The 26,462-nt window shown below is 40.8% G+C and overlaps 1 protein-coding gene across 4 annotated transcripts in view; it reads left to right on the forward strand.

Moving 5' to 3' along the window:
• grb10b (growth factor receptor-bound protein 10b) overlaps window positions 1-26,462 on the forward strand; it is a 63,490-nt gene that overhangs the window by 25,230 nt on the left and 11,798 nt on the right. For 3 of the 4 annotated variants that reach the window (XM_063486159.1, XM_063486160.1, XM_063486158.1), the window contains exons 4-6: window positions 4,903-5,188; window positions 7,096-7,240; window positions 26,084-26,240. In XM_063486159.1, the coding sequence (XP_063342229.1) occupies window positions 4,903-5,188; window positions 7,096-7,240; window positions 26,084-26,240 (588 nt within the window). Of the gene's footprint in view, window positions 1-4,902; window positions 5,189-7,095; window positions 7,241-24,103; window positions 24,536-26,083; window positions 26,241-26,462 lie in introns of those variants that run through there. The other variant, XM_063486161.1, reaches the window with a different exon arrangement.

Raw genomic sequence — 26,462 nt, forward strand, 5'->3', positions numbered from 1 at the left:
TGATCCTCTGTTTACTCCTGTATTTTCTTTCCTTCAGTTCATGTCCAATCTTCCCCCTCCTCCTCCTCCTCTCCTCCAGTTTCCCTCAGACCCTACCCCACACTCCCTCCAACTCAGGAGGCTTGGCCCTCAGTGGGTGTTGTCACCGGAGGTATTGTACTCCCCAGTGCAGAGCCACGCTTAACAGTTCAGACTTGGCCCGTCTATACTCCCCCAATCTCTTTGAATGTAAACCCCTCTGCTGGGCTCGTATTCAAATGCTGTTTGTCCCTCAGTACATCTCTTGTGTGTGTGTGTGTGTGTGTGTGTGTGTGTGTGTGTGTGTGTGTGTGTGTGCAGTTGATGTACTGTATATGTATACATTCCCCGTTCTTTAGGGTTGCGGCCCCTTTTTGTTTTCTTAACTAGCAGGAATGAATAAAAGATGAACAGGCAGCATTCCTGGAGAGCCATACGTGTCTGCCATCATCGCAATAGTCTTGCTTTTGTCCACGTCGCTCTCTCGCTAATGATCCAAAATATTCAAAACGGATTTTATGCAGATTTTTATCAGGTCCAACTAGTTCAGTGTGTTCTGACTGTATTTGGCGTGGCTCAAACAATAGAGGGTGCTTGGGCTATTTTTACCCCTAATTTAACCTGTTATGGGTCCTATGAAGAGGAGGGAGGGCAGTAAAGATGTCAAAGGAGGAGGGGAAGGAATGAATTCCACTCATGGGAGAAGTGAAACGATGAGTAAATGAGAACAGTAATGTCCGTGTTGGTCTTGGAGCGGTTGAGGCTTTATATTTGGATCTGACTTCTACAGTGGAGTTTAGGCCGAGTTCTTTAAAAAGAAAAGGGGAAAGGATTTGGTTATTATGAATAAACCAAAAATATACTTATCAAATATGACAGTTAAAGCAATTTGCTCAAATGGAGCTTAAATAGTGACCCAGTGCTCTTCAAATGTAGAAGAAAAGCACAGTAACTGAACCACCTCCACGTGGATCCACAGTCTCTAAGATGATAGGATCCAGGATAATCGCACCTCTTAAAGGACTAATTTAGCGGAAGGATTAAGTAATGAGGTACTTGTTACCTGTGCTCATATCCATTTACCGCTCAGTATTAGGACGAATTTCTGCCGCTAGTGATTTCCTTCCTACTCATTCTGTTGTGTGATCCCTGTTGCATTTGTAAATACTTCCTGTGAGGAACGGATGAGGCTGAGTCAGAGCCTGTAGCTGTAAGATTTTTAACAGAGATGCCTCTCGGGTGAATACAGCTTTAAATAAATCCTGCTGTCTGTTGGTTCTTTCCATCTGTTTTGCTCTGTAAACTTTGCACATGGTGGTGAAGTAGGAGTGCAGCAACTGTGTAATGGCTTTCACAGCAAGGTTCAGTGTTGTTTTAAAGCTCCATGCCTACAACAAGGCTCATAACATGGTAGTGATGCTGTACATTAAGCATATGCATCAGAGCTGCTACTTGTCTTTTTTTTCCTCCCTGTTTTGAGTCTACAGCTGCAGCTATGTGTGCTTCCTGCTGCAGGAGCTGCTGTGATATTTTTGTTAGTATATTATAATTTCTGTAATATAGTGAGAACACATGTGAGGATGGATATAAAGGTTTGTGTCATTTCTTGTGTCTGCCAAAGCCAAGTATCACGTGTGGCTTCTGTTTTCTGGGCTGTGTCCAACGACGAACAATGATAGGCTGCTTCCCTCTCCAGATCTTCAGAGTTTAAATCCTGTGCATGTGTGCGTGCCTGCCCGCATGCCTTCTGTGTCATCAGTCTGTCTGCCTCACGCCACGGAGCATGACGCATATCTTTGTTTGTGCGATTGTGACATGCATTGGTGATTGCGATCATATGACTGATAATGACGCACAAGTCTTCCATAGCTGCAAGAGTTTATGGGTGGTGTTTCTTTGTACGCTGACAGTTCCCCAGAAGCCATACTAGGTCAGGTACATGCTTTCCCTACCTTGAGGGTCATGTCGTATCTCTGAAGAATAAAAAGGATAAGAGTAATTTTTGAAATTTGGTCTTACATTTCATGTAGATTTTCTAAACTTTTAGATATATGTAGACTATTTTTCCTTTTTTAAACAACAGCTGCAGCATGCAGGTCGTGGTGCTCTGTTCGATATTACAACTGTGTTGTCTGTCCTTAGTCCTGTGTTTAGCCCTGTATGCACCCTGGATCCTGTGGCATATAGGTCTTTAGCTCTCTAGGCTATCTATAAGTAGCTGCTGCAGCTTATCTGTCACTATTAATACCTGCAGATTAAGCGCCAGCAGTTCAGACACCTGTGGTGCACCTTCCTTACATTTTATGTTTTAAGGAAAAGGTCCTCAAAGGCGACACAAAAGTTTTAGCAGGTAGCTATAGCTAGAGGCAGAGCCATGCCTTGGCATGTAGATGTTTGCGTGGAGATACTGACTCACTAACCTGTGACGCCTCTTGTTGTTTAATCCCTCCTTTTTTTTTTTTTTTTTTTCCTCAGAAGAGGAAAAACTGGCATTTCCACAAGAAAAATGGCCCATTGCCAGACTGTGGCGCTCACTTTGAGGCCAGTGCTTTTAAAACTACATTAGTCAGATTACAGTTTTCCAATGTAAGCTTTCTGATGAGTCATGGGATTTTTACCTGCGATATGACACCTGCATGATCCAGCTGTCAGGTGTGCTGCACTCTGAGCCAGCAGGGACAGTACGTGAGGCATGTGGGGCTCATTTGGAATTCTGACAGCAGGCCGGTGTCTGTTAAAGTTACAATGTAGTATTAATTTGCATTCATTAGATTAGTATTTTTTTTTCTCAAGTATACTGGGTATAGCCTAAGGTTTTGTGGATGCAGGAGGCGGCTGGTGCTAACAAAGCATCTGTATTACTTTCCATTTCATTTAGACTTACCAATTGTTATAAAAAATCAAATCACATTAAAGTATCAAATGGTCCATCTCTGATATTATATTAAAGAAAAAATGATTCAGTCATAATTGTGCAAATCGTTGACTGGTTGCTATTAGTTACTAACAGAACTATGATCTAAAGCTCACGTGTGCATATTCATAAATGAGCATAGATGTATAATCCATCCACATAAGATTTTTCACAAAGGGCATCTTCACTGCTGAACAAGAAACTAACAACCTCAGTGCTTCCTAATCCCAAAAGTCTTCTGGTCCTGTGTTCCAGAGACGCAAATTTAATGTAGTTTTTGAAAAATGTTTGTTTCCAGGAGTCTCAAAGCTCCTTTCCTCATCCAATTAGTTTGTCTCCCTCTAGTGGTTTGCATTTGTGCAACAGCACGGTTGGGATCTCTACAGAGACCTTATGATAAATTCATGGGATAGATTTCTTTTTCATAATGGAGAATTATTAATCACAAGCAGAATCACCGCTGCAGATTGTAATTTAAAAATAGCAAAGTTGGGCTGTCAGTTTACCCACATGCTCAAACTTTCACAGCATGGAGCAATTAGACGAGTTTCCCTTCAGCTGAGCTCACGTCAGGCTTTGATAAAACATGCTCCTGGAGTCGGTTGAAAAATTCACTTCATGAATTTAAATGTGCCTGGAGGTTTTCGTGAGGACTTTGAAGATAGACACTTCTTCTGAGAAGAATTTCACATCTTTCTTTTAAAGACATTTAAAAGCTGAGTGTTTGAAAGCTGCCATGAATGCAGAGCAGATGCTTGCAGTGCGGTGCCTTTACATTGAACCCCAACGGTTAGAGTTGAAAAGTGTCATGGGCAGGTTTGTGCTTGTACCTGATCTCCCTGGAGATTTGGCTCACAGGGCATTACGGTGTATTCAGTCGAGATATTAAGATATTCCTGCTGATTGAGCACTCTGGCAAAACTGGCAACAAATCTGTGCGCGTGTCTGCGTGGGCGCTTGTGTGTTGTGTATTTTCTTTCTTTTTCTTTTTTTTTTCTATTACCTTGAGTTAATAGTGCAAAGGTTCAAATCCAGGCCACAGCTAAATGAGAAACTGAAAGGGGAAAGTGGCTGAATACCCAGGGACTTTACCATTTTACTGTGTTTTTAAAATAAGAATCAGTCCTATAAGTGCAGTACTTGCACCCCCAACCCCACTATGTGTTGTTGCACTTACAGGATACCTATTATGCTGATTTCCACCTTTTAGATTTTTAGGTATTTAGACACTTGAGTTGTCTGTATGAACTCTTTGAACATGGTTTTACAGCAGCTACTCTATTAGCTGGAGTGAGTTTCAGCTGACAGTCACAGTTGCCGCTCTTTTAAAGTGGGGAAAACGTATCCATAGATGCCAAAATTGTTGTTTCTACCAGGCTGTGAACATGCTTTTAAATGCTAAAGTTGGACATTTTAACACTGAGTTTATGGGGGCTGACTTTTTTTTTTTTTTTTTTTTTCTTTTTCTCAAATATTTATTTATTTTGAAGTTTCCTCTAGAGGAACTCTTGCAGAATGCAGATGCAAATGCAGAAAAGGAGTGGACTGGTACTCATATAGTGCTTTTCTATTTAAGTTAAGCACTCAAAATTCTGTAACTAAGCACTTTAAACCTACCTCACACACTAATGAATGCACAGAGGCAAGATTCTGAACTCTGACAAAAAGGTTTGAGGAGCCAGGGTTTGAACCACCACCTACCTTCTGAGTGGTAGATGATCCACTCTACCTCTTGAGCCTACAGAAGAGCTTGGACTGATCTAAAACATATGACCTTGGCCCACAGTGCAAATTTCACGTACACGTTATTTGAAACCTCAAATTTAATATGAGCACTGGTTCCCTTTGGTGTTTGTCGATTTGTTGTAGTTCTTTTCATTACACAACCAGTTTATGCCGTTACTTTACAGGAGCTCATGTCAGGTTAATGCTAACTCACCGATGTGTTCTGCCATACCTGTATCTTTTAGAGGATGATGTCGACTTGGAGGCCCTGGTGAATGAAATGGACTCTTCACTGGAGAGCCTGTACTCCTCGTGCAGCGGTCCACAGACAGAATCGACTCCTCTGCTGCACAACGGACAGACCTCTACGTCACACAGCCACCACCATCAAGCACATCAACACAACCAGCCACGGCAGGGACAGCACTCACACGGGATAAGCCACATCTCCCCAGAGCCGCCCTCCTCGTCCTCAGACTCGCCTCAAACCGGCCTCCGACGGTCACAGCCAATGCACATCAATGCTGTCAGGTAGCTGCTTAACTAGTTTCATCTCCTCCAATTATGAGCTTTCTTTTTTGTTTGTTTGATGTGATAGTAAACTTAACTTTTAGTGTTAGAGTATGGGTTTTAAAGTACGGACTGGAGGAAACCTATAAAGAGAATCTATTATGCCCCCCCCCCTCTATTCTACATGGCCAAAGTTTCAAATTAGGTCAGTGTAAGTCGTTGTAATCTTCATAAGCCAAAGGCTCAAGCTTCAGACTGCTCTAAATATTTGGTTTTCCACAGTGACGGCAGAAACAAACTCCATGTACCTCCTGTTCAAAACTTTTGTGTGTTAGGCACAGCCAATCAGATGAGAGTTGGCTTTACAGAAGGGGAGAGGGTGCTAAAAATGCTTGTTTGAGGCAGTAGATGAACTGAGGGGCTTTAGTAAGTACCAGGATAAGATGAGTAAGCATGCTTTTAGTCTGTGATGTGGGCAAAGTAACTTGGTAGTATTCAAAGTTAAATGTGGAGCTGGATGGGAGTTCAGGCTCCATTTAATCTGAGACATTAGGTTTCAGGAAATGTTACACCATCTTTGGGCATCTCATTCATCCTCTGTTAACTGTCAAGACATGTGCAATCATCGCCCTAAAATAAGTAAATTAAAAAAGTGCTAAAAACAACAGGGCTATAACTGCTCGTGCACCCACAGAACCAGCAAAAGTGTGGTAGTAAACTTCAGCCACAAACTTCTTTCAGCCTCGTATTATGCGTTTTGCCACATGCGTAGCCGCACAGCAAGACTTCAAACCCTTTTTTCTCTCCAAATTTCAAAAGAGAATTTTCACTGTACACCATCATCCCTCCACACCCACTCGATAATTGAGCATAACGCTTCCTTCTGGCTCCCGATCTGTAACCCCTGTATGACCCGTTCCTCCTCTTCACTCCTCTTTTACATCAGCCTGCAAAGGCGAGAAGAAGATTTTCATTTATTTAAGTACCATGCGCATATGTCTCTTTCAAATTAAACCGTGCTAACCCGCATCCTCCTCGAGGCTGCACTCATACACGCTGGGAGAATAGAAGTATAGCTGCGTGCATGCACCGCAGAGCTGGTGTCAGCTCCCATTACTCGCCTTTGGACTATGTGACAATAACACAGGAGGGGAGCATCAGGTAATGGAGTATTCTGTCTTATGAGCGCTCTTTTTCAAACACACAGAAGCAGGCCCTGAAGTTCTTATTATTCAGGACTGACCTCTAGATAACCCTGTTCTCCGGCTCAGATGGGACGACATCAAAAGGCCCGTTCCCTTTTGAACTCGCTGGGTTCTTCGGAGCGACAGAGCTCGACTGAGGAAGAGAAACGGAGGCTAAGCAGTCTTCCACACATTTATTTATTTGTAGTTATTAAGCTGGGATTCCACAAACGGACTCACCAATTTAAAAAATAATCAAAGTAATGGTTGATTGGCTGTCCGATAATAATTTGAGTCTTACACTGCATGTGCCAAATTTATATTAAAAAAAAAAATCTGCTTTAAAGCGATGTCTTGATTCGTCATTGATGTATTATTAATATTGAAAAAAATTAACTAGCTGGCTGGGGTGGCTCTGTGATTTCCACTTGCTTCGAGACTGTTCATTATGAGCAGATCAGACAGAAACGGGCATGAGGCTGAATACTATACAGCAGAGCTTTATTAATTCTAGCCGTCTTTCCTGCACGTATTTCACAGCTGTCAGCAGCTCTGTTTTAAAGTTTGCTTCTCTTTCGCCTCTCTCCAGGTCATGGACTTGGACTAAAGTTTTTTATTTGTTGTGTTTTTTTTATTGTTTTTTGTTTGTTTTTACCATAATAATAAACAAACACAAGCTTCAACCAAAAGACATGCTCTGTGCATCAAACCACTTTACACGTCTTTGTCCGCCTCTTTCTTCAGGAGATTACAGGAGCAGGAGCAGCAGCTGAGGACGTCATCTCTCCCGGCCATCCCCAACCCTTTCCCTGAGCTCTGCAGTCCAGCTAGCTCACCTGTCCTCAGTCCTGGGTCTCTACCACCTGGGGAACCTTCCTCGGGCAAATATGTAAGTAAAATTCCTGAGTTGTTTTTTTTTTTTTTTTTTCCCACCTCTCTTTACATATGGAAGCCCGTTTCCGCCACTTAAAAACAAAAAACAAATAAACCCAAGTATCCATAACTCGAAATTTCGAATTATTTTCTTGAAATTTCGACTTATGTTTCTCCAAATTTCAAGTTATGTTTCTCCAAATTTCAAGTTATGTTTCTCCAAATTTCGAGTTAATAACTTGAAATTTCGAGTTACTTTTATCAAGTTAGCTCTGCCAATCAGTAAGCTACGTGAATGAGGTCACTTTCTTGTTACCCTGAAGCATATGGCGCAGAGTAACGCGCACTCAAAAAGGATTTCATCATGTTTGAAGCCACGCTGAAAATACTCAGCAATCTGTGGATTCATGACTGGTAGCTTAGCTGTAGCATTTGTAGATCAGGGCTTCAGCTTCCGGGTAACAAGGAAATGACATCATTCACGTAGATTACTGATTGGCAGCGCTAACTCGAAATTTTGAGTTACTTTTAAGTCTAAATTTTGAGAAATAACTCGAAATTTCAAGTTATGGATCCTTCTTTTTTTTTTTTTTTTTTTTTTGTCAGTGGCGGAAACGGGCTTCCATACTTTACATGTTAATCTCTTTGCGTTTGGATGTGTTGGATCAAAAGCATTTTTTGTCTTATTGTTTGGGAGAGCATGGAAGATGTTTTCCCCTCTTGAAGAACTGGATGTGACGCATTCACAGACCCTTGATTTATTTTCATGTTGTTGACTGAAGCACATTCGACTCAAAATACTGTATTTGTTTTGAAGGATGCAGATTTTAAATATTGTGAATCATCTGTATCCTAGCCGTGTCAAACATTTGGGAAAGTCTCCTGGCTCACATCTGCCCCGTGTTTTGCTCGTCTGAGGCATGTTTATTGCTTGCATGTGATGACACTGTACTGTACAGTGCACATGCTTTCAAGAGGGTTTGCGGCTCGATTTAAGGAAAAAAGTGAGATGTGGACTGGAAGCGCAAGAGGCTGCGTGTGTGTGTGTGTGTGTGTGTGTGTACCTGCACACATGGCTGAATGTTGGCATGTGTGTTTGTTATGTGCTGACAAAGATTTAGGGACTCGTCTGTCTATTCCTGGAAGCTGGAGTCTCTCTATTATCAAGGTTAATGATCTTCATATGGAACCAGCCAACACTGGTTACAGTAACATAGCAGTTTACAGTAATATGGGGGTGGACTATTTCTCATAAATACTCTGGCTGCAGCTCCTGCCTGTTCTGGTACGAGATCAGACTCTAGTTCCAGCTGAGTCGTTCTGAGCCCTCCCTCAAAAAACAAAAGTTGTGTGGAAATGTTCTGAGCTTGAAATCCTAGATGTGCCATAAATCCAGGTACCTTGTGAGGCAGTTGGATTCTCATGAGATCTGCAAGATTACGTCTTGCCCAGTGTGTAGCCTATGTGCTTGTGAGTGAACCACAGTTGAGTTCCCTGGCATCCATGGCTGTGGGTTTTGTTTTGTTTTTTTTTGGGGGGGGGGGGGGGTTCCGGTATTTTTTTATTTATGTTTTTTTGGTGTGACGACAGTCAAAAACGAAACAAGCTGGACTGGTGCACACTGCACTCTAGCATCAGTTATAGCAGAGTTTCTCTGTTTTTGTAAAAGACAAACAAAAAAAGTGTCTTTCCCATAACTGGTTTTGAAAGAAGTTTAATTTGTCGTCTGTTTTCACTGATACATTATATCTAATTAGTTTTAAATTATAAAAAAATGTTTTGTTTTATTTTATTTTTTTGTCTGGCTTTTTCAAAACTGTTCCAGGCACTGCTTGCCAAGCTCATCAGGTATCAAACACACCTTGGTAAATCATTGGTCATGCGGTTAAAAAGATTAATGTCTCACGAGGACTTTGAGTTTTGGATTAAATTGCTAACTGTGCAAACATTTTGTCTGTATGTTAGTAAAGCAGGCTTATTGGGTAAATATTCGAAACCACTTTATTATAGTGGGTGACTCACTCTGCATGTGAATGTTTTTGATGTTTTTTGTTTTTAATTCCCACAGAGCGTGTTAAAAATACATATATTAAATTAAATATTCTATGCAGAGTGTAAAGTGCGATCTTGGGGAATGTGGAGGGGAACTGGAGTTGTTACAAACCAACAGTTTCCACTAACATTGAAATAGAGCTGCTGTGATCTGATGTTTTGTTTGTGCCGAGCATTTTAACAAGCAATGATTTAATAAAGCAGCTTTTATATGATTAAAAAAGATATATGGATTACAGCCTGACTAATTATTAGACTTTTAAGGCATATACCAATATTTGGTGTGTGTGTTTTTTTTTTTTTTTTTTTTTTTTTTTTTTTTTTTCCCGGGGGGGGGGGGTCCTTCAATATTCAAATACATCTGCCAGCATTTAGTTTTTCCCCACACAGCTGGACATAAACTGGGCTAGGGTTGTCTTTGTAGGAGAGGAAATTGTTGAATGCCTCAGGTGGACAAACTCTATATCCACACCCATAACATGGTTGAAGGGTCGTCTTTACTTTTAATCTTTTAAATTGTAATTTATCGACTGTAATTGTTGCTGTGATTCATTAGCAAATGGCTGATGATATTGGCCCTATGATAAATCAGTCTGGCTCCTAATACTGTTGTTCTGTATACGACAACTCCAAGCTAACATTTTGTTTACATCTTTCACGCGCTGTGTAAACATTTAACTTCATCATAAAGTGTTTGTCTTGTGAGATTGGTTTGATTTTAATTATGAGAGATTTGTTTGCCAGTCATAATTGAAGGTTAGCATGACGTGCTGAATCTCTGCTATACATATACTGAGACTGTAATAAACCTTGAACATACCCATAAAGATAAACAGTACCCCCCCCCCCCCCCCCCCCCAAAAAAAAAAAAAAAAAGACTAACAGGACCTTTTACAGGTTTTGTACGGATCACCAAACTTTTACAAAGAAGAGCAACCATGGAAAATTTAACTCCTTTTGTGTGTTTACAGTGCACACACTTTTGTAAACGTGCAAACGTGCTATGCATCCGTCCATGCATACGGGTATATTTGTTTTTTAGATACATGTGTGCCTGCATTCACATCCGCCTCTTTCTCTTTGTGAGTTCTGTAAACTATTTACAGCACTGGCAGTGTCTATCCATTGTTGATAGCAATGGAAAGTATGTCTCATTGGAAATTTGATTCAGCACCTTTCCACTAAAAACTCTCCCATGGAGCAATCTCATCTCACACTAGTGCCTATAAGGGGGTCCAGTTTCGGAGATGATGGCACTGCTTTCTTGTGGTATAGTGGTTCAGATCCATAAAGAAGAAAGTGAGTTGTTTAGGTTTGACACGTAGGATGGTGAGCATGTAAATTATTGCACCCACTTTCCACAACTTCTAACCTTTTTCATTTAAACCATATGTGCCCTGTTGTGTGCCTTTTTTCTTCTTTCTGCCCTTTCTTCTGTCTTTGACATTGTCTCTGTGTACTCATCTACATGTCCTCCAAATACTAAATTAAAGCAGCCAGTCTGCTGTGGAGAAGTTTCTGTTTAGTTTACAGAATTTTCCGACCTCCAGGCGTTTTCTGACAGACTCATACTTCTGTCTTTCTGGTCCTCCTTACTTCAGCCCTTGGCCTCCGTGCATGAGGATGTAGTGCAGGGCTGTCAGGAGTCATTGGCCACGCAGTTTGACACAGCCATATGATTCTCAATTACCCACCCAGCCCCCAAAAGCCACCCCATCTCCCATCCCATTCCCGTTTTCCTCCACTTCTCAATTCTCAGCTCTCCTCTCACAGGCTTGTTTTTTTTTTTAACTGTACACTCTGAAATAAATGGGCTAGTGTTTTCTTTTGTTTTGTGTTTTTTATTTTATTTTTAATGAACAGAGATCAAATGCAGTGTTCATGTAAAGCTTTAGTCGGTGATTGTGCATGAGAATCATTAAAATAGGTTATTTCAAGAGCTTCTGGATGATCAACAAAGCTGAACTATCTAGCTTTTATGTAAGATCACTGACACTTAACTACTGTGGCATGTTTAAAAGAGTGCATAGGTACTGTACATTGTAAGTATTACTGCCAACATGCTTTTTATTTTAGGCAGTTCTCAGACTACATACATGTACCCATTGGGAACCATGTAGGATAGCATGTATGCTTGTGTTATGGGAAATCCTCTAAGAAACAACAGTAGTGCAGTAATTGCTTGGTGGATGCTGTGCTTCCATAGTTGTCCCATTCATTCTGGAGTGGAAAGCACTGATTTGGTCACTGGGTAGCCAGATTTGGTCACTGGGTAGCCAGATTTGGTTGGCTTCAGCGTACCCTGTATGTCCTGTAGCCCTTTACTCCACATTATGGCAGGCTTCTCTTGTCTGTTTCATTATCATCCCAATGGTTGGTCTGTTTTTTGTTTTTGTTTTTTTTGTTTTTTTGGTGTGTTAAACTGCATCTGTCCTTTTCTCTCTGTCATCATCTCTTGTTAGGTCTTTACTCCAAGCTTTTAGTCATCCAAAAATCCACTTGGTCTTAGCTTGGCCCTAGTACTTCCAAGTGTGTCCTGTGACAGTTTAGTTCTGTAGATGAATACTCATTTGCACATGATGATATGACAAGCCCAAAATAGCTCATAGTGCCAGACAAGCTGGGGAAGATTGGTTGGCACTAATAATGTGCAAATGGGCTGTTGGTTTTCAGTGTCAGCATCATGTCCAGTTGAGCAAGTCAGATTAAATAAAATTGCAATTGCTGTGGGTTTTTTTTTTTTGTTGTTGTTGTTTTTAGGCAGATTTAAGGAAACGGACACAGTCTAAAATTTCATCAGTGTTCTAGCATGAACGAATACTGGCTATTCTTCAGATATAATATGTTCAGGGTTATAAAAGTATTGCATCTGATTATGTGTTTTCTGAAAGATAACAGAGCCTTGGATGTAAAATCACCATCTCTATGCAAATATTGCATCTGGAAATACAGGCCACTGACTAACACTGGCCTCACAGCCCATTGCTAGTTTCAGTCATTATGCAAATGTGCTTTTTAAAAGGTTTACAGTCAGTTGAGACAGCACAAGTCACTTGGAACGAGTGAGGAAATGTTTCTCCCACTGAAAACGCTACGTCCAGATGAATAGAGACAACTTTTTTTGGGACCTTGCTACATGCTTTTATTTGCCTTTTTCCTTTAGAGATGCCTTCATGGCATAGTTTCAGAAAAGTTTTGCAAACATTCCTCAAATATTACTCCACATTGGCATGATGACATCAGAAATTTCTTGCAGATGTGTTATCTAAACATCTGCGATGTGACTCTCCCATTCCACCACATCCCAGAGGTGCTGGGATCTGGTGACTGTGGAGGGATAAAGTCATTGTCATATGCAAGAAATCATTTTGAGATGATTTGACAAATTGCATTATCCTGCTGGAAGCAGGATTCGGCAACTGGAACGGGTGTAGTCAGCAACAGTACTCGGGTAAACAATGCTCAGTTGATAAGTCCATGAAAACATCCCCCACACTGTTACCCTTTCCTGTTATTTATGCCAAATTTGGACCCAACTTCCTGTATCTCAAGGCTCATCAGGACAGGCAAAGCTTCTTCGCTCTTCTGTTGTCTAAATTTGGTGATCATTGAATTTTAGCCCTTTAAGCTCTTAGCTGATGACCTGAAGTGGTACCTTGGTTATAACTAGTAGTTATTTTAGTTGCTGTTGCCATCTGAGCCGGTTGAGGCATCCTGGCCTCCTTCTTTCCTCGGACCACCTGCTTGTTCCAGAGAACTGCCATTGGATATTTTCCCTCTGACCATTTTTTGTAAATGCTAGAAATGGTTGTGTGGGAAATCCCAGCAGATCAGCAGTTTCTAAAATACTCAGACAGCCCATCTGGCACTAAAAACAAGTTACTAAAATCACTTTTCCCCTCTCCATTCTGATGCTCAGTTTGTGCATCAGCAAGTCATCTTAAAAGTCCAAAATTCACACATTTTATTTCATTTTTTGATTGTTTGTTTTCAAAATATTGATTAAAGAAGCTTCAAAATAATATGTAATATAGTGTTACAAGGTGTACTGTTTATTCCACGTATAAATGGATTGTCATTTTAATAAAACTCAGAATTCTTAGACGTCCGTTCTGTTGGTTGGAGGAGGAAAAAAAAAATATAACAGTATTTAACCAGAAACAGCTGATGTATAAATAAAGGACATCAATCCATCCCACCTCTCAGCACTCAAACAAGGCATTCCCTGGCTGTTGCTTTCATGAATGTTGAAAATGCTCCAGGTCAAAGGGCAGATTTTTCCATTGTAAACTCAGAATGGAATGCTGCTGATGCCCAAACTGTTGGCCTTAATGTGTGGGAACATCTGTGGCTGTGCGTGTGTGCGAGCATGTATGCAAAAGTAGAGGTCTGTTGGCGAGGAGGGTCGGTTTTGTGTATTTGCATGTTTCTAACGCACGTATGGCTGTCTTTACGATAGGGGATCTGTAGGTTTGCGAGTGCTCGTCAGTATGTTTATGTGCGCGCATTCCCGTGTTCTGCAAGCCGCACTGTGCAGAGATCAAAGGTGACGCAGCGCCAGAAATCTGCTGGCTCACTCTTCCAGCTGCCAGCCTTGCTTTTAAGTGGATCTTAAAGTAAAACATGGAACACACACATACAGACACTTGTTGTATTCTGCAATCAGTGGCGAGTTACATTTATACATTTGTGGTGTACGTGTGTGATTTGTACTGTTTATACCAATTGAATTGTTTATGTCTTTGTGATTATTTGTAACAGAGTATAAGTTATCCACTCAGACTGGATGTTTTATTGTGCGTGTGTATAGACATGTGTGTTTGATGCATGTCTGCCTGTTGGCCTCATTATTCCTAACATTACATCTAGCCCTGAGCTCAAAGTGCATGCGCGCACACACGTTAGCTGATGCTTTTTTGTGGCAGGAGTAAAAAGAACATGCAAGGAGCGCAGTAACCCTTTGTGAGAACTCGTATGCTGACTTTTATTATTATATCTGTGAAATGTAATGATTTTCCAAAGTAATCAAACAGTTTTGCAGGTTTTTTAATTTTCTGCTTTGCTGATGTAATCGACTGCATTAAAACATATCCCAATATCTCTCATATTAACCTCTTGTATGTGCATGGCAAAGTAAATGTAATGTTCAGTGGTAGGATTATCTTTTAAAGAAGGAACCTGAAAAGGCAGAAGTACCAAACAGACACTTGGGTACACTTCTGAAAATGTAGAGCAACCCAATGAGACATTTGTCCTGCAAATTCTGTGTGTGTACACAATGAATTAAGTGAGTGGATTTACAGTATTCAGTGCTGCGAAATACAAATTGTTTGGCACCCGCTGAACAAATACAACCTGGAGGGGAGCCAGCCAGGTTGCGGTCGAGTCTGGAACATCTCGTGTGTCAGCGCCGCATTTATCCCGAGCCACTAAATGGAAACATGTCTCGGCCTGCTAGTCCCACACATGGATGTACGGGCACAAATGTACACACACAGCCTGTTTAATACACTGGCATGATTAGTTGGAGTACAAACAAGAGTTTAAAATTGGGACTCAGAACAGAGCAGCTCATCTTATTTCACAGCTCGTGTAATAATATCAAGGGAAATGCTTAGAAAATAAAATGACTCACCATAATAAAGACCTTCTGAGATGAACTTGGTTTGTGGAAACATGCAAATGTTGAATTGTTGTTATTATTATTATTTTTTTTTTAAACTGATTATCCCTTTTTAAACATAAAAAAAACGTCAGCATCATTGCCAGCTCCAGATAACACACTGCCTTCTTTCTATCAGCAAACTGTTTGTGTGGCTTTATAACCCTACTGTGGTACACAAGTCTTGATCCATCCCTCATTTATTAATATTATGCTTCCAGCTAGACTCATGTAATCATTACTTCTCAAAGTCATTCAAAGTTTTTCTTTGGACACTGGTGTTTTCTGTCCAATCATTATGGCTGACCATTTTCACTTAACACTGCTGACCTATGAATCATTAAAGCATAAAAAATTAACTCATAATTAATCCCTAATTCTAGAGATGAACCAGTGTTGTCTGCACATAAACAACTTGGCAAAGAACCACATTTAAATTGTATCTTTAGGCACGTTATTACTAGCAGCCTGTCACAAAAACACATTTGTTTCATTTCTTTAATTGAATCTATGGAGGGAAAAAAAAAAACTGTCCCAAACATCCAGTTTGACAGGGATAAAGTTGTAGCTCTTTTGCACAAACAAGGTGATTTCCAAACTGAAAACCTGACAAATCTTTGTATTGTTTGAATTGTATAATACAATTTGAGGAAACTGGACAAGTCAAAAACGACAGAAGTGGCAGACCTAAAAAAAAAAACAACCCAAACTATCTACAGCAGGTGAACAGCATCTTAAAGTGATTTCTTTCAGAAATATGAAAAAATCCAACAAAGACCTGATATTTGTTGAAGCATTGTTGTTAACAATATTTAAAATAATCCCATATCAGCCATGGTGCTGCAGTATGATTAAAAGCACATAAAGTAGAGCAATAAAGATTAAACTGGAGGTTTGAGATAAAGTGTTTTAAGTACTTTTATTTTGAAGTTCAAGAGAAAGCGAGCAAGAACATGTTCATTCTTGAGTAAGCCCCAGAATGAAGCTAGACTATCGCTAAACCAGAAGAGACCTCCAAGTAAATGCTGATCTCTTTTCATCCCAGCATCCCTACTGTTTCATCAAAGACTTAGTTTTAGTGATGGATTTAGGAGGCATTTACTTTTTGGTGAGATTTGGTCCTTCCTTGGGGTGTTGGAAGAAGGCTCCAAGCGTTGCATATCATTGAGTTGTTTTTACTACCTCTCAGTATTAATTTTAACTGAATAATTGTCTTTTAATGGGAGCATGGTGAGACCACCCAGGCACTGGAGGATGATACACCTTTAAGGGTCCATCTTTCACTCCTTGTCCCAGAAGCAGTGTAAGATTAGAAGCCACATTTCTCCCAGCTAAAAGGGCAGGATCCTATTACTCCCGCAACTAATGGGAATCCCTGATACTGTTTGCTTTCTGCTCTGTTTCTCAGTCTATACGTGATGGTCTGTGTCAAATATGTGTGAGAATACTTTCATTCATCAGATTATGATAACAGTTTAACATGTAGTGCATGAAGCTTAACTAAGTATTTTTACATCATTAGGCCTTTTTAGCACAAGGTTTTCAGGGTATATTTTTCTTTCTTTTCTTTCACACATATTTCAAGGTGTATGTACAGGTGTATGTATACACATGTCCGTTTGTTTATATCCGTGCGTTGCACAAAGACAGCTGTGTGTTGCTGCCTGTAGGCATTTTATCTGGCTGAAGCTGAACAGAGCTGTTGGACTCATGTAGGTCATGAAGACTGCATTTCCCTCTCTCCTAGCCTTCCCCTGTTCGCTCTCTCTCTCCCTCTCTGTCTCTGACTGGGGAAAGTAGGACAGATCAGATTTCAGAAACTGCTGCTATGGAAAGGCAAAAAAGGAGAGAAGCGACAGGAGTATGAGGGAGGAAGAAATTAAAAGCTGCTAAGAGGGATAATTTAAGTATTGTTAAAGGGTTTTTTCAGTTATTTATAACATGGAGACATTTGATTACATGAATTTGTTGCTAAGTTATGCTTTTAGTGTAAAAAATGAAACCATTTATCTCCCTAGATTGCAACAGACTGTTTGGATTTTTACAGAAATGATTGTATTCCGGGCAGCACGGCGGTTAGCGCTGTTGCCTCACAGCAAGAAGGTCCTGAGTTCAATTCCACCATCAGGCCGGGGTCTTTCTGTGTGGAGTTTGGATGTTCTCCCGTGTTTGCGTGGGTTTTCCCCGGGTGCTCCGGCTTCCTCCCTCTGTCCAAAGACATGCACTTAGTGGGGTTAGGTTAACTGGAAACACTAAATTGCCCATAGGTGTGAATGCGGGAGTGAATGGTTGTCTTTGTCTATGTGTTAGCCCTGTGACAGACTGGCAACCTGTCCAGGTGTGCCCTGCTTCTCACCCTAAGACAGCTGGGATAGGCTCCAGGGCTCCCTGTGACCCTGAAAAGGATAAGCGGAAGCGAATGGATGGATGATTGAATGCCACTAGAACTGCTTTCCAAATCGAGGAAATGGCTCTTAAGTAAAAAATAAATGGAAAGGAAAGTTATGTTCTTTTGTTTGTTTTTTACCTATTAGCATCACTTGATCTTACTACTTTTTCTTTTTTTTTAAACTTGGAAAAATATAGATGATAGGAAAAATGACAAAAAGAAGGGAAACACTGAAATCAGCCAGCCTTCAGACCAACTTTTTTTCCCCCATTGCTTAAAGACTCTGATCCAAGAAACTTAACAGACAAGTGCTCGACTCAAAAAGCTGGCAATGGGATTTGTGTCAGCAATGAGAGAGAGAGAGAGAATGTGACAGACACTGTGATCTTGATGTCTCCAGAGAAAACTCCCATTATTGAGGACAGTTTGTACAGAACGGAGGCACATGCTGTGATTCCTCTGAATGGGAAATCGTTGTTACTTGCCTGTCATGCTATTAGTCTCTTTGTTTTTTTTCTTCAATCAATCATGCTACAGAGACCTGTAGCTTCCTCTCCCTTCTGTATACTGATCCCCCCCCACCCCCCGCCCCCCATCCTTTTTTTTTTTGTATTTTATTAATTTTGTTATAAGTGTTCAGTATTTTATTACTCAATCATCACAGCTGGCAATGGCATTGTTGCTTTTAGTCATGGTAGAAGCGTAAAAATGTAGTTAGATTTTATAAAATTGTATGAAATGCAAATGAGAGGAATACACTCTCTTGTCAGCTGGTCGTTTCAGTTTTGCTCAGGGTCACAGTTCAACACTGTCACTGCTTGCCATACAACAAGTGGACCATTCCTGGTTTAGTGCCAAAATCATACTAATGATGTCATCCTTTGTTCATCCAATTCCACCGCCCCCTCATTTTGCCCTCCTGCTGTAATTGGACAGTGTGTCCAAATCAGCAGTGGTCTGAAAGCACATTTGCTCCCCAGGGTTTGATGGCAATCAGCCCTGGTGCACAATTAAGCATTTACTGCCACTTCTAATCCTGTTGGTAAAATATTTGGCTCCATGCGGGGTGTTTCTCAGCAGGTAGTCACAGTAAATGGGGGACTCCGTTCTTGCATCGTGGTAACCCAGTCTGGATGGCCTTCACAAAAGTGTTGCCATAAACTGTGCATGTTCAACCAATTTTTAATAGTATGCCACTAAAATTCAAATGAACAATAGTAAATTGCATGGATTTTTACATTTTTAGGTAAGCATAGTTTCCTCTAGTTTTCTTATCAGCTCTTTGGCATTAAAAATACACAAAATAACTGACTACACTGTAGCTGTATTTCGGCAGTGGCTTTCTTTTGTAGCACGTACTGAATGAACAGTTCTGTTTTACTCAGTCTGCTTAAGTTTACGAGAGACAAAACTAACGTAACAGCTAGCTTCCCACAAGACCCACGCTTTAAAAAAAAAAAAAAAAAAAAAAAAATTACACATACCAAATAAACCCACTCTTTTAATACATGTTAAATTCAGTCACGTTAATTACTTCTATTACCGTGACCACATTTTATTGCCACTCCTGTAAACTCGTATTATTGTGTTTCTGTAATGACTGTGGTTTAAAAATAGTGCATTTAAAAACCAGGGCTGTAAGTTTTCCATTTAAGAGAAACAATTTGCTTTTAGAAAAGCAAGGCTATAACAATGGGGTTTGTGACAAATAGTCAAATTACAGTAATTGTAATTTTACTTGACACGTTTATCAAGTTCATTTAACTTGGCTGCTTTTATAACCCACTAAACTTGAATATGACTTTGACCTAACTAATAAAGTCCAGATGGGGTCTGAGGTGCTTTTAAAATGACAACTAACACTTTAGTTGAAGTCAAAGTATAAAGTACCTTCCCTCTACCTTCATATTCCTAATATTAATCTACTGTGACAGCTGTTAAATACTGTTTCTTATCCAAATGTCTGACCTAAATTTTTGCTACATGGCCTGCTTTGCTAATTAAATTTGACTCAGTTCGGTTCTGGAATCCTCCAAGCTTTAACTTTGGGTCTAAATGGGTGTTAAGACTCCATTGTTTACAGACAGAGCAGGCTCTGTGGGCTAACTAACTGCCCAATATAGAGTGTATAGTCTTCTTCCTGGCTGCACAGTGGCAGAGATGGCAGCTTGCCACCATACTTAAATGTGTACAGTTACTGTGCACTGTTTCCTTCTTTGCTTCTCTCTATACATCAGCCCTCTTCATCCTCTTTTTTTCCTCTGTCTGTCCCTTGTCCAGTAAACTTTTTTTATTCTTGCCTTCTGGACTTTGCCCTATCCTGGCTCTGCTAAGCCCAGATAGGCCCTTTTATATCTTGGGTCTTAATTTGATGCTGTAATTGGATGGTGAGGGACCACTCACTATCCTTTCTTCGTGAGTCAGCAGAGTATTCTTGGCTAATGCCTCCCACTTATGCTGACTACAGGCATTGACCAGGGATGGCCAATTGTCCCAGACTCATTCAGGTTTTTGTGCCTCCATCTCATCATCCAGACGTCAGTTTCCAGGGGCGCCCTGGACCACACACAGCCCTGCATTACAGTCAGAGGGGCTTTATAAAGCGTACTTGTTAATGGGAATATGGAACTAGGGTGGGTCATGTGAGCCAAATCAGCCTATCAATGGCTACAGTTCTTCTCTGGCAACATGAAGGGGTTTTGTAAAACAGAGATGGCAGTTATACAGACGGGTGGCAATTAATAGAGAAACCTGAACCCTTGACCCTTTGCTGGAATAGTTTTTGTCCACTTGTGTGCTTAGAGGGAAAGGCCACTGAAAATCACTTTGAAGTTGACTTGACCTTTAAGAAAGCCTTTTATCAGTCTTCAGAGCTCAACCTGTATAAACACATGTGAGATATTAGACCTACATCAAAGAAAATGGCAGTCGGCACCATCGTCAACATGACAACAGCAAGGCATATTGAAGCTATTCCGGTGACCTAAAGCCTTACCAAGGCAATACATTCAAATGTTTGCATCAGCATTGTTGCGTCTTCACCAGGGTGAGAGGGGATATCCACACTAACTTCCGTGCACCAGGTGTACAAATTCTCACTGACAAAGTGGTTTTGCATGGTTTCAAATCCATTGGATGTTGAATTTAAGTGCAGGAGTTTTTAATAGTCAGTGTTCACTTGCCACACCCGCAACATCTAGAAATGATAATACATGGACCCCTTCTAAAATTACAAAGATAAAACTATTTAAAATATGCATAGTTAAAAATGCCATAGTTAAGTAGCTCATGTAATCCAGAAGGTTGAGATCGTATCAGTAATGACAAAGAATAATTGAGACATTTTATTTCTATTTTATCACTTATCTTTGATTACAGTGAATTAAATATAGATGTTGTTAGCGTCATCCCCATGTTACCTCCTACTGTTTTATGAACACCGACTCCTCTCCTATGGCACAGCTGTCATCCAGCCTGCCATTTCTTTTCCTTCTAACAAAACTTCCTGTATGTGTTGGATCTTAATGTGTGCAGGCTTGTGTGCCAAATGGCTAATAGTCTTTAGTAACTCCTGTCTGATGTAATAGCTTGTAATGTGTACGTAATACCAGTGGAACTATTTATAGAGCTGCAGCCAATTCTCAGAGATTGATGTGAATGTGCGTGTTGGCTGCAGGGTGTGCACACACATGCTTGTGTACATACTTCAGCTTTGCTTTGACCCAACTGTACTTCTCCAATTTGTGTCTAGCTGTATCTTTGGAGAATTATGCATGTATGTTTGTGCAGATACTGTAATATACAAAAAAATGGGTCCGTGTATATGAAGATGCATATATGAGCACATCTGGTTCCGGTCTGTCTGGATTGTGTATATGTGTGTTGCTAGAAGCTTTCAGTCTCTCCTTGGGGGATTGCATCACAGGGCAGCTATCAGACCTGAGTCATCACAGAGGTTGAGAGGCCCTCTGAAAGCTTTCCTTCCTCTTTTCCTACTATATGCACAAATTTCTTTTGGTCATACAGTTGTATGTTGTTTTTATGAACACTAAGGTATGACAGAAAAGGAAAATTTACTTTCAAACTAAGCCACACACTCTTGTAGCTCATTGGTGTATTCCTGACTGTTTTAACAGTGAAACATGTCCATGTGTTGGTTCTTTAGTAACATAAAAACAGATGCTTTTCCAATAAGTCATGCTGTTCTTGCAGATGCTGGTTATTATTTTCAGTAGTTAATCCCAGTTTTAGCTTCATCATTTGTCTAGAAAGAATCACAGGCTCAAATATAGACATGCATTCACTTGAATTTTTTTAGGTCGTGCTGACGGTTTTACAATGTCTTAACTTGACAAGGTCAAAGTCTATTAATGTCATTAGTGATCATGATTGATTACAACTGGAAGTTCCTTTATGCCAGAATAAGGATTTGTTGGACAGCACTCAATGGACTGACCAATACTCGGAACAATGGGAACGCCCAAAAATCTTCAAGTTTGAGTGAAACTTAGAGCTGCCCACATAATAAACACAAATGCTTTTTGGTGGAGTTTTCTGGTCAGACTAGACAAAGACTGAACCATATGGCGACAATGACAAAAGGTATGTTTGGAGGAGTAAATATGAGGCTTTCAAACCTAAAAACACTGTACTGACTGTTAAGCGTGGTGGAAGCATCATGTTCTGAGCCTGTTTTGACACTAATGGAATTGCAAAAAGTAGATGGAATCAAAATTATTCAACTTTACTTCACATCAGCAGGTAGATGGTCGAAACCTTGACACCATTGGTTTTTCCAACAAGGCAACAATCTCAACACTCAACATTAGGCTTCTTGAATAGTTTTCTCAAAAGCTGACTTCAACCCTGTTGCAAAATTTGTGGACTGTACTTAAAAACCAAGAAACCAACCAATTTAAATTAACTCAATTCTGCCAAGAAGAGTGTCCAAATATCAAGCCAGAATTATGCTATGAGCTTGTTGATGGTTACTAAACTTACTAAGGGATTTTAACAAAATATTAGTGGAGGTCTATGGTATGTACAACTTTGACCCTGTGTGGATTACAGAAAATGCCATCAGTCCAGCAACTGGTGATTTCTGGTTTGTTTTGCATAGGTGTGTGTGTGTGTGTGTGTGTGTGTGTGTACCAGAGTACCACCAGCCATGCATGGTTTCAAAAAATATTTGTTTAAAACTGGACAAAACTGCCAAGTAGAGTGATCTTAATAAAACAGGTGCACAGTCATAGAATGTAAATTGGCAAAGATGGTGATACAATGCTTTTAAATGGTTAGAGTGCAAAGGAGTTCTAATTTACCAAAAGAGCACTTTTGTTGACCCTCACAGCCCTAATATGCCAGTTTCTGTGTCTGTGCTCGCTACATGTTCACATACTGATGTTTATAAAAAAAACAAAACAAAACACAAAATCACTACTAAACAGTTTGATTAAATGACATGTATGATGCGTGCAGCCTTCCTGGGACTTTCCTTGCTTGCCAACAAACTGTGACGTAAGCATGGGAGTGTGTCCTGGTCTCAGTGAGTGTGAATGCAGTGACAGTGAGGGGGTGTGTGGGAACAGCTGTGCAGGCTAGAGATGGTTAACAATAGAGAGCTTTCATACTACACATTCTGCTGCAGCGTGTCACCAGACAGTCTTTCTTTCTCACTTCCCTCTGCTTCCCACTCGTTTTCCTTCACATCTCACATCCGTCTGTCTCTTTCTCCCTATCCCACACACACTCCCACATACTTGCCACTGTGCATGTGCAATCATACACTTCTCCCTCGCTCGCTCACTCCCCCCCTGTCTCTCCTCTCTCCCAGCCTTACTCTTTCCCGCTCCCTCCCCAAAGTTTCCCGCTACCACTTTAACCACTATTTCCTCCTTTCTTCCGAGGAACTGTGCTCATTTTGTCATCACACCTCACCCACACATGTATAAGCACACGCATCCTGCTTTTCCCAGAAGAAGTAAGGGGGGAAGGAAAGGGGAAGTTACTTCAAGGACAAGGTAAAGCTCCTCTTGCCTTTCCCAGACGGGGTGTGTCAAAGCTTTTGTCTGTCTGATGCTATATTAAATATCAGAGTTGAAAGGAGTAGAGTGAGTGAGTGTGTGTATATGTGCGTGCGTGCATGTGTGCAGAAGTCTCTAGCTTTTTTGTTCTTTAGAGAGAAAGAATGTTGGCACAAAGTGAGCCACTACGGGAGAAGTAGGAGGTTGGAGTGCTGAAGTGCCAGCCCAGGTCTGTTTCATTTCATTTGCACTGTAATGAGTCTTGTTACTGCTGTAAGCAGGGAGTTAAAAGTTAAGCCACATAAAGGGAGGAATGCAGGTAAGAAGGGAGGGAAGGTGAACACAAAAGAAGGAAAAACGGACAAGCCTCCGAACGTTCACCTAAAAACTTACGAACATTTTGGAACGAGAGGAGCAATAAAGAGAAACTTTTTTTTTTTTTTTTGTCGTTGTCTTTGTCCTCTTCACTGCTCCGCACTCTTTCCAAACGTGCCCCCTCTTCCATCGCGCTCTGAAAAGAAACTTAAGCACAGATCGTCAAGAGGTCTGAAAAAGTTGGCTGTGTTTGTGCATGACTGTGCGTATGTGTGTCTACTTGAGTGCCTCGGAGGGAGCGTGTGTGTGTTGTGTGTGCGCGCCTAGGTCTGTGTGGGAATGATTACATCAGCCCGCTGCAGCTTTATGATTGGTTAGTGAGCGTGTGGTTTGATTCAGTGTGCCTCAGAGCCCATGGCTGAGGCTGTAACCCTTTGTGAGGGAGAGAGAGAGACAGAGCATAGTTGTCAGACTCAACCGGCACTGGAAGCACTCTACTGTACCTGCTGCCACCCGATCGCCGACTGCTTCAGTGTCTTCGTCCTGTGCGCTGTATACATACCGGCATTAGGTCACACAGACAGTTTGTTCTTTTCCTTTTCTTTCTTTTTTTTCCTTTTTTCTTTTTTGGAGACTGCAGTCTACAGATAGACTTGAGGACTAGCCACATGACAGGTAGCACAACTGTCAGCTGTTGGCATTCAAATTGGTACCTTTCTTTCTGGAGGACACAGGGCGACAGAACAGCAAGGTTTTCTGTCTTATTGACTATATTGGAGTGAGTGTGCTTATGTGAGTGTTTGGGGGAGCCGATTCATTCCGAAAATGCCTTCGTGTTCCCCGGACTGCTGCCTATTGCGGGCCGTGGAGGTAAGACCCCTCTTCCTGTGTCTCATTTCTCTTTTCGCCTCCCCCTCCTCTTTTTACAATTTAAGACATTTTCTCTTTGAAGTACTTTCACGTTAAACCTGAGGCAGGAAATGTAATGTGTAAATACTGTTAAGGCCGAAGACATTTTTCTTTTTTTTCTTTTTTCCTTTTCCAAGATGTGAGCAGAGCAAAAGGATCTAAATACGTCAGCACCCTTGAAAAGGGGTATATGCTCCATTGCGTTTCATCTTAAACATCTTTGATGGGCAGAGTGCCTTAGGCCTGGCTTGTGCAAACTGTGATGCTGTAAGCTGGGTATTTGCTCAGGAAGAGAACAGAATTTCTTTGTCATGATATTATGTGGGAGGCATGCATACATGTGAAAGCTTAGTAGGCTGGATTCCTGTGTAGGCTAAGGGCTGCATTTGTCTGTAGGTTAAGTAGGTTGCTCTAGTTTCTCTGGGGGCCATTAGAAATGTATCAAGTAAATGTTAACACATGTTGTCCTGTTTATTAAAAAAATGGCTCTGGAACTTGGACTGTCAAAATCCCCTGGATTATGTGGTGGAATAAAAGGCTTATCCACAGTATAGATGTAGTGCTACTAATGCTAATATTAGATGCCTGGATAGTGATGGTAGGCTCTCACACAGATGGGATCTTAGAGGAAGGTTTTAGCTGTTCAGCACCTCATGCATTATTGCTATACAGCAATATATAGAACATTATATAGAAAGGTCAGTGGAGTAGATGTGTTTAAATTTTATGCAGAGGTGTAACAGCACTCCAAATTTGTGTTTGTCCTTTTTGTTTCGTACAAAATAAAAACAAATTCCACCTCAACCATCTCCAAATATTACAGCCTTCCCCAAACGAGCATGCTTTTAATAGCAACATGGGTTTTATTGATATTATTTATTTTTGAGCTAGCTACAGTACTATTACCAACGTTCATGATGCTACTGTGTGAAATACGTTATTAAAGAAAGTAAACAATTTAACAACAGCCAGTTCGAGTTAAGACAGTTTTGTTTATGAGGTTAAGCTGGAAAGCACAGTGTTCGTATTCCTCATCTTTTATATACTGTAACTTAAAACTGTGCTTACTTCTCTTTGAGCTGTGTTCAGTACGTACCCATTTGGACTGGCTTTGTGTTCACAAGAGCGGACACTTGTTATGCACTGCAGCGTATTTGCTTCTGTATTACATCGACAAGTTGCTATAAGAAAAGCTCATCTGTTATTTCTAACGCCACAATTACCGTATAGTTTTGAATGTCTGTTCTTTTCTATTGTGTGCCGTAATTACAAGGCTGCGTATGCTATAGTGCATAAGGTGCTATATGAGAAACCGTATTGCAGTGTTTGAGGAAAATTGCTGGCTTCACCCACCTATTAGACTCTAGTGTTCAAAGAAAGGATTTGTGTAAAAGTCACGATGGGTTTACTATAAAAGTTTCTTCTCACTTTTTTTAGTATTTCATTTGTCAGACTACCTTCATGTGATTTCTGTTCACTCAAACTGAAACCTTGGATTTCTTGCCACAGATTGTGAAGATCTTCAGTGAAGACGGCATGGGTAAAGTCGTGGAGATCCCAGCCAACATGACAGCCAGGGACCTGTGCCAGCTCCTGGTTTATAAAAGCCATTGTGTGGATGACAACAGTTGGGCACTTGTTGAACACCACCCACTGCTAGGGCTAGGTAAGGAACAGAGCCGTAGAGGCCTGAAGACATTCTCAGTCTCACACACAGACACACATACCCATGAGCACACATGAACAGACACATTTTCCCACACAGAAACCCATCGGCTTATGGGTGGGCTCAGACTTGCAATTCAATCACTGAGTTACAGGTGCATTGATATTTATGCATGCATGCCCGTATACTTGGCTGGACAGTTGAGGCGCTGATTCTTACCCA

The sequence above is a fragment of the Pelmatolapia mariae genome, linkage group LG10_11 (genome assembly GCF_036321145.2).
Source record: "Pelmatolapia mariae isolate MD_Pm_ZW linkage group LG10_11, Pm_UMD_F_2, whole genome shotgun sequence".
Taxonomy (NCBI): domain Eukaryota; kingdom Metazoa; phylum Chordata; class Actinopteri; order Cichliformes; family Cichlidae; genus Pelmatolapia; species Pelmatolapia mariae.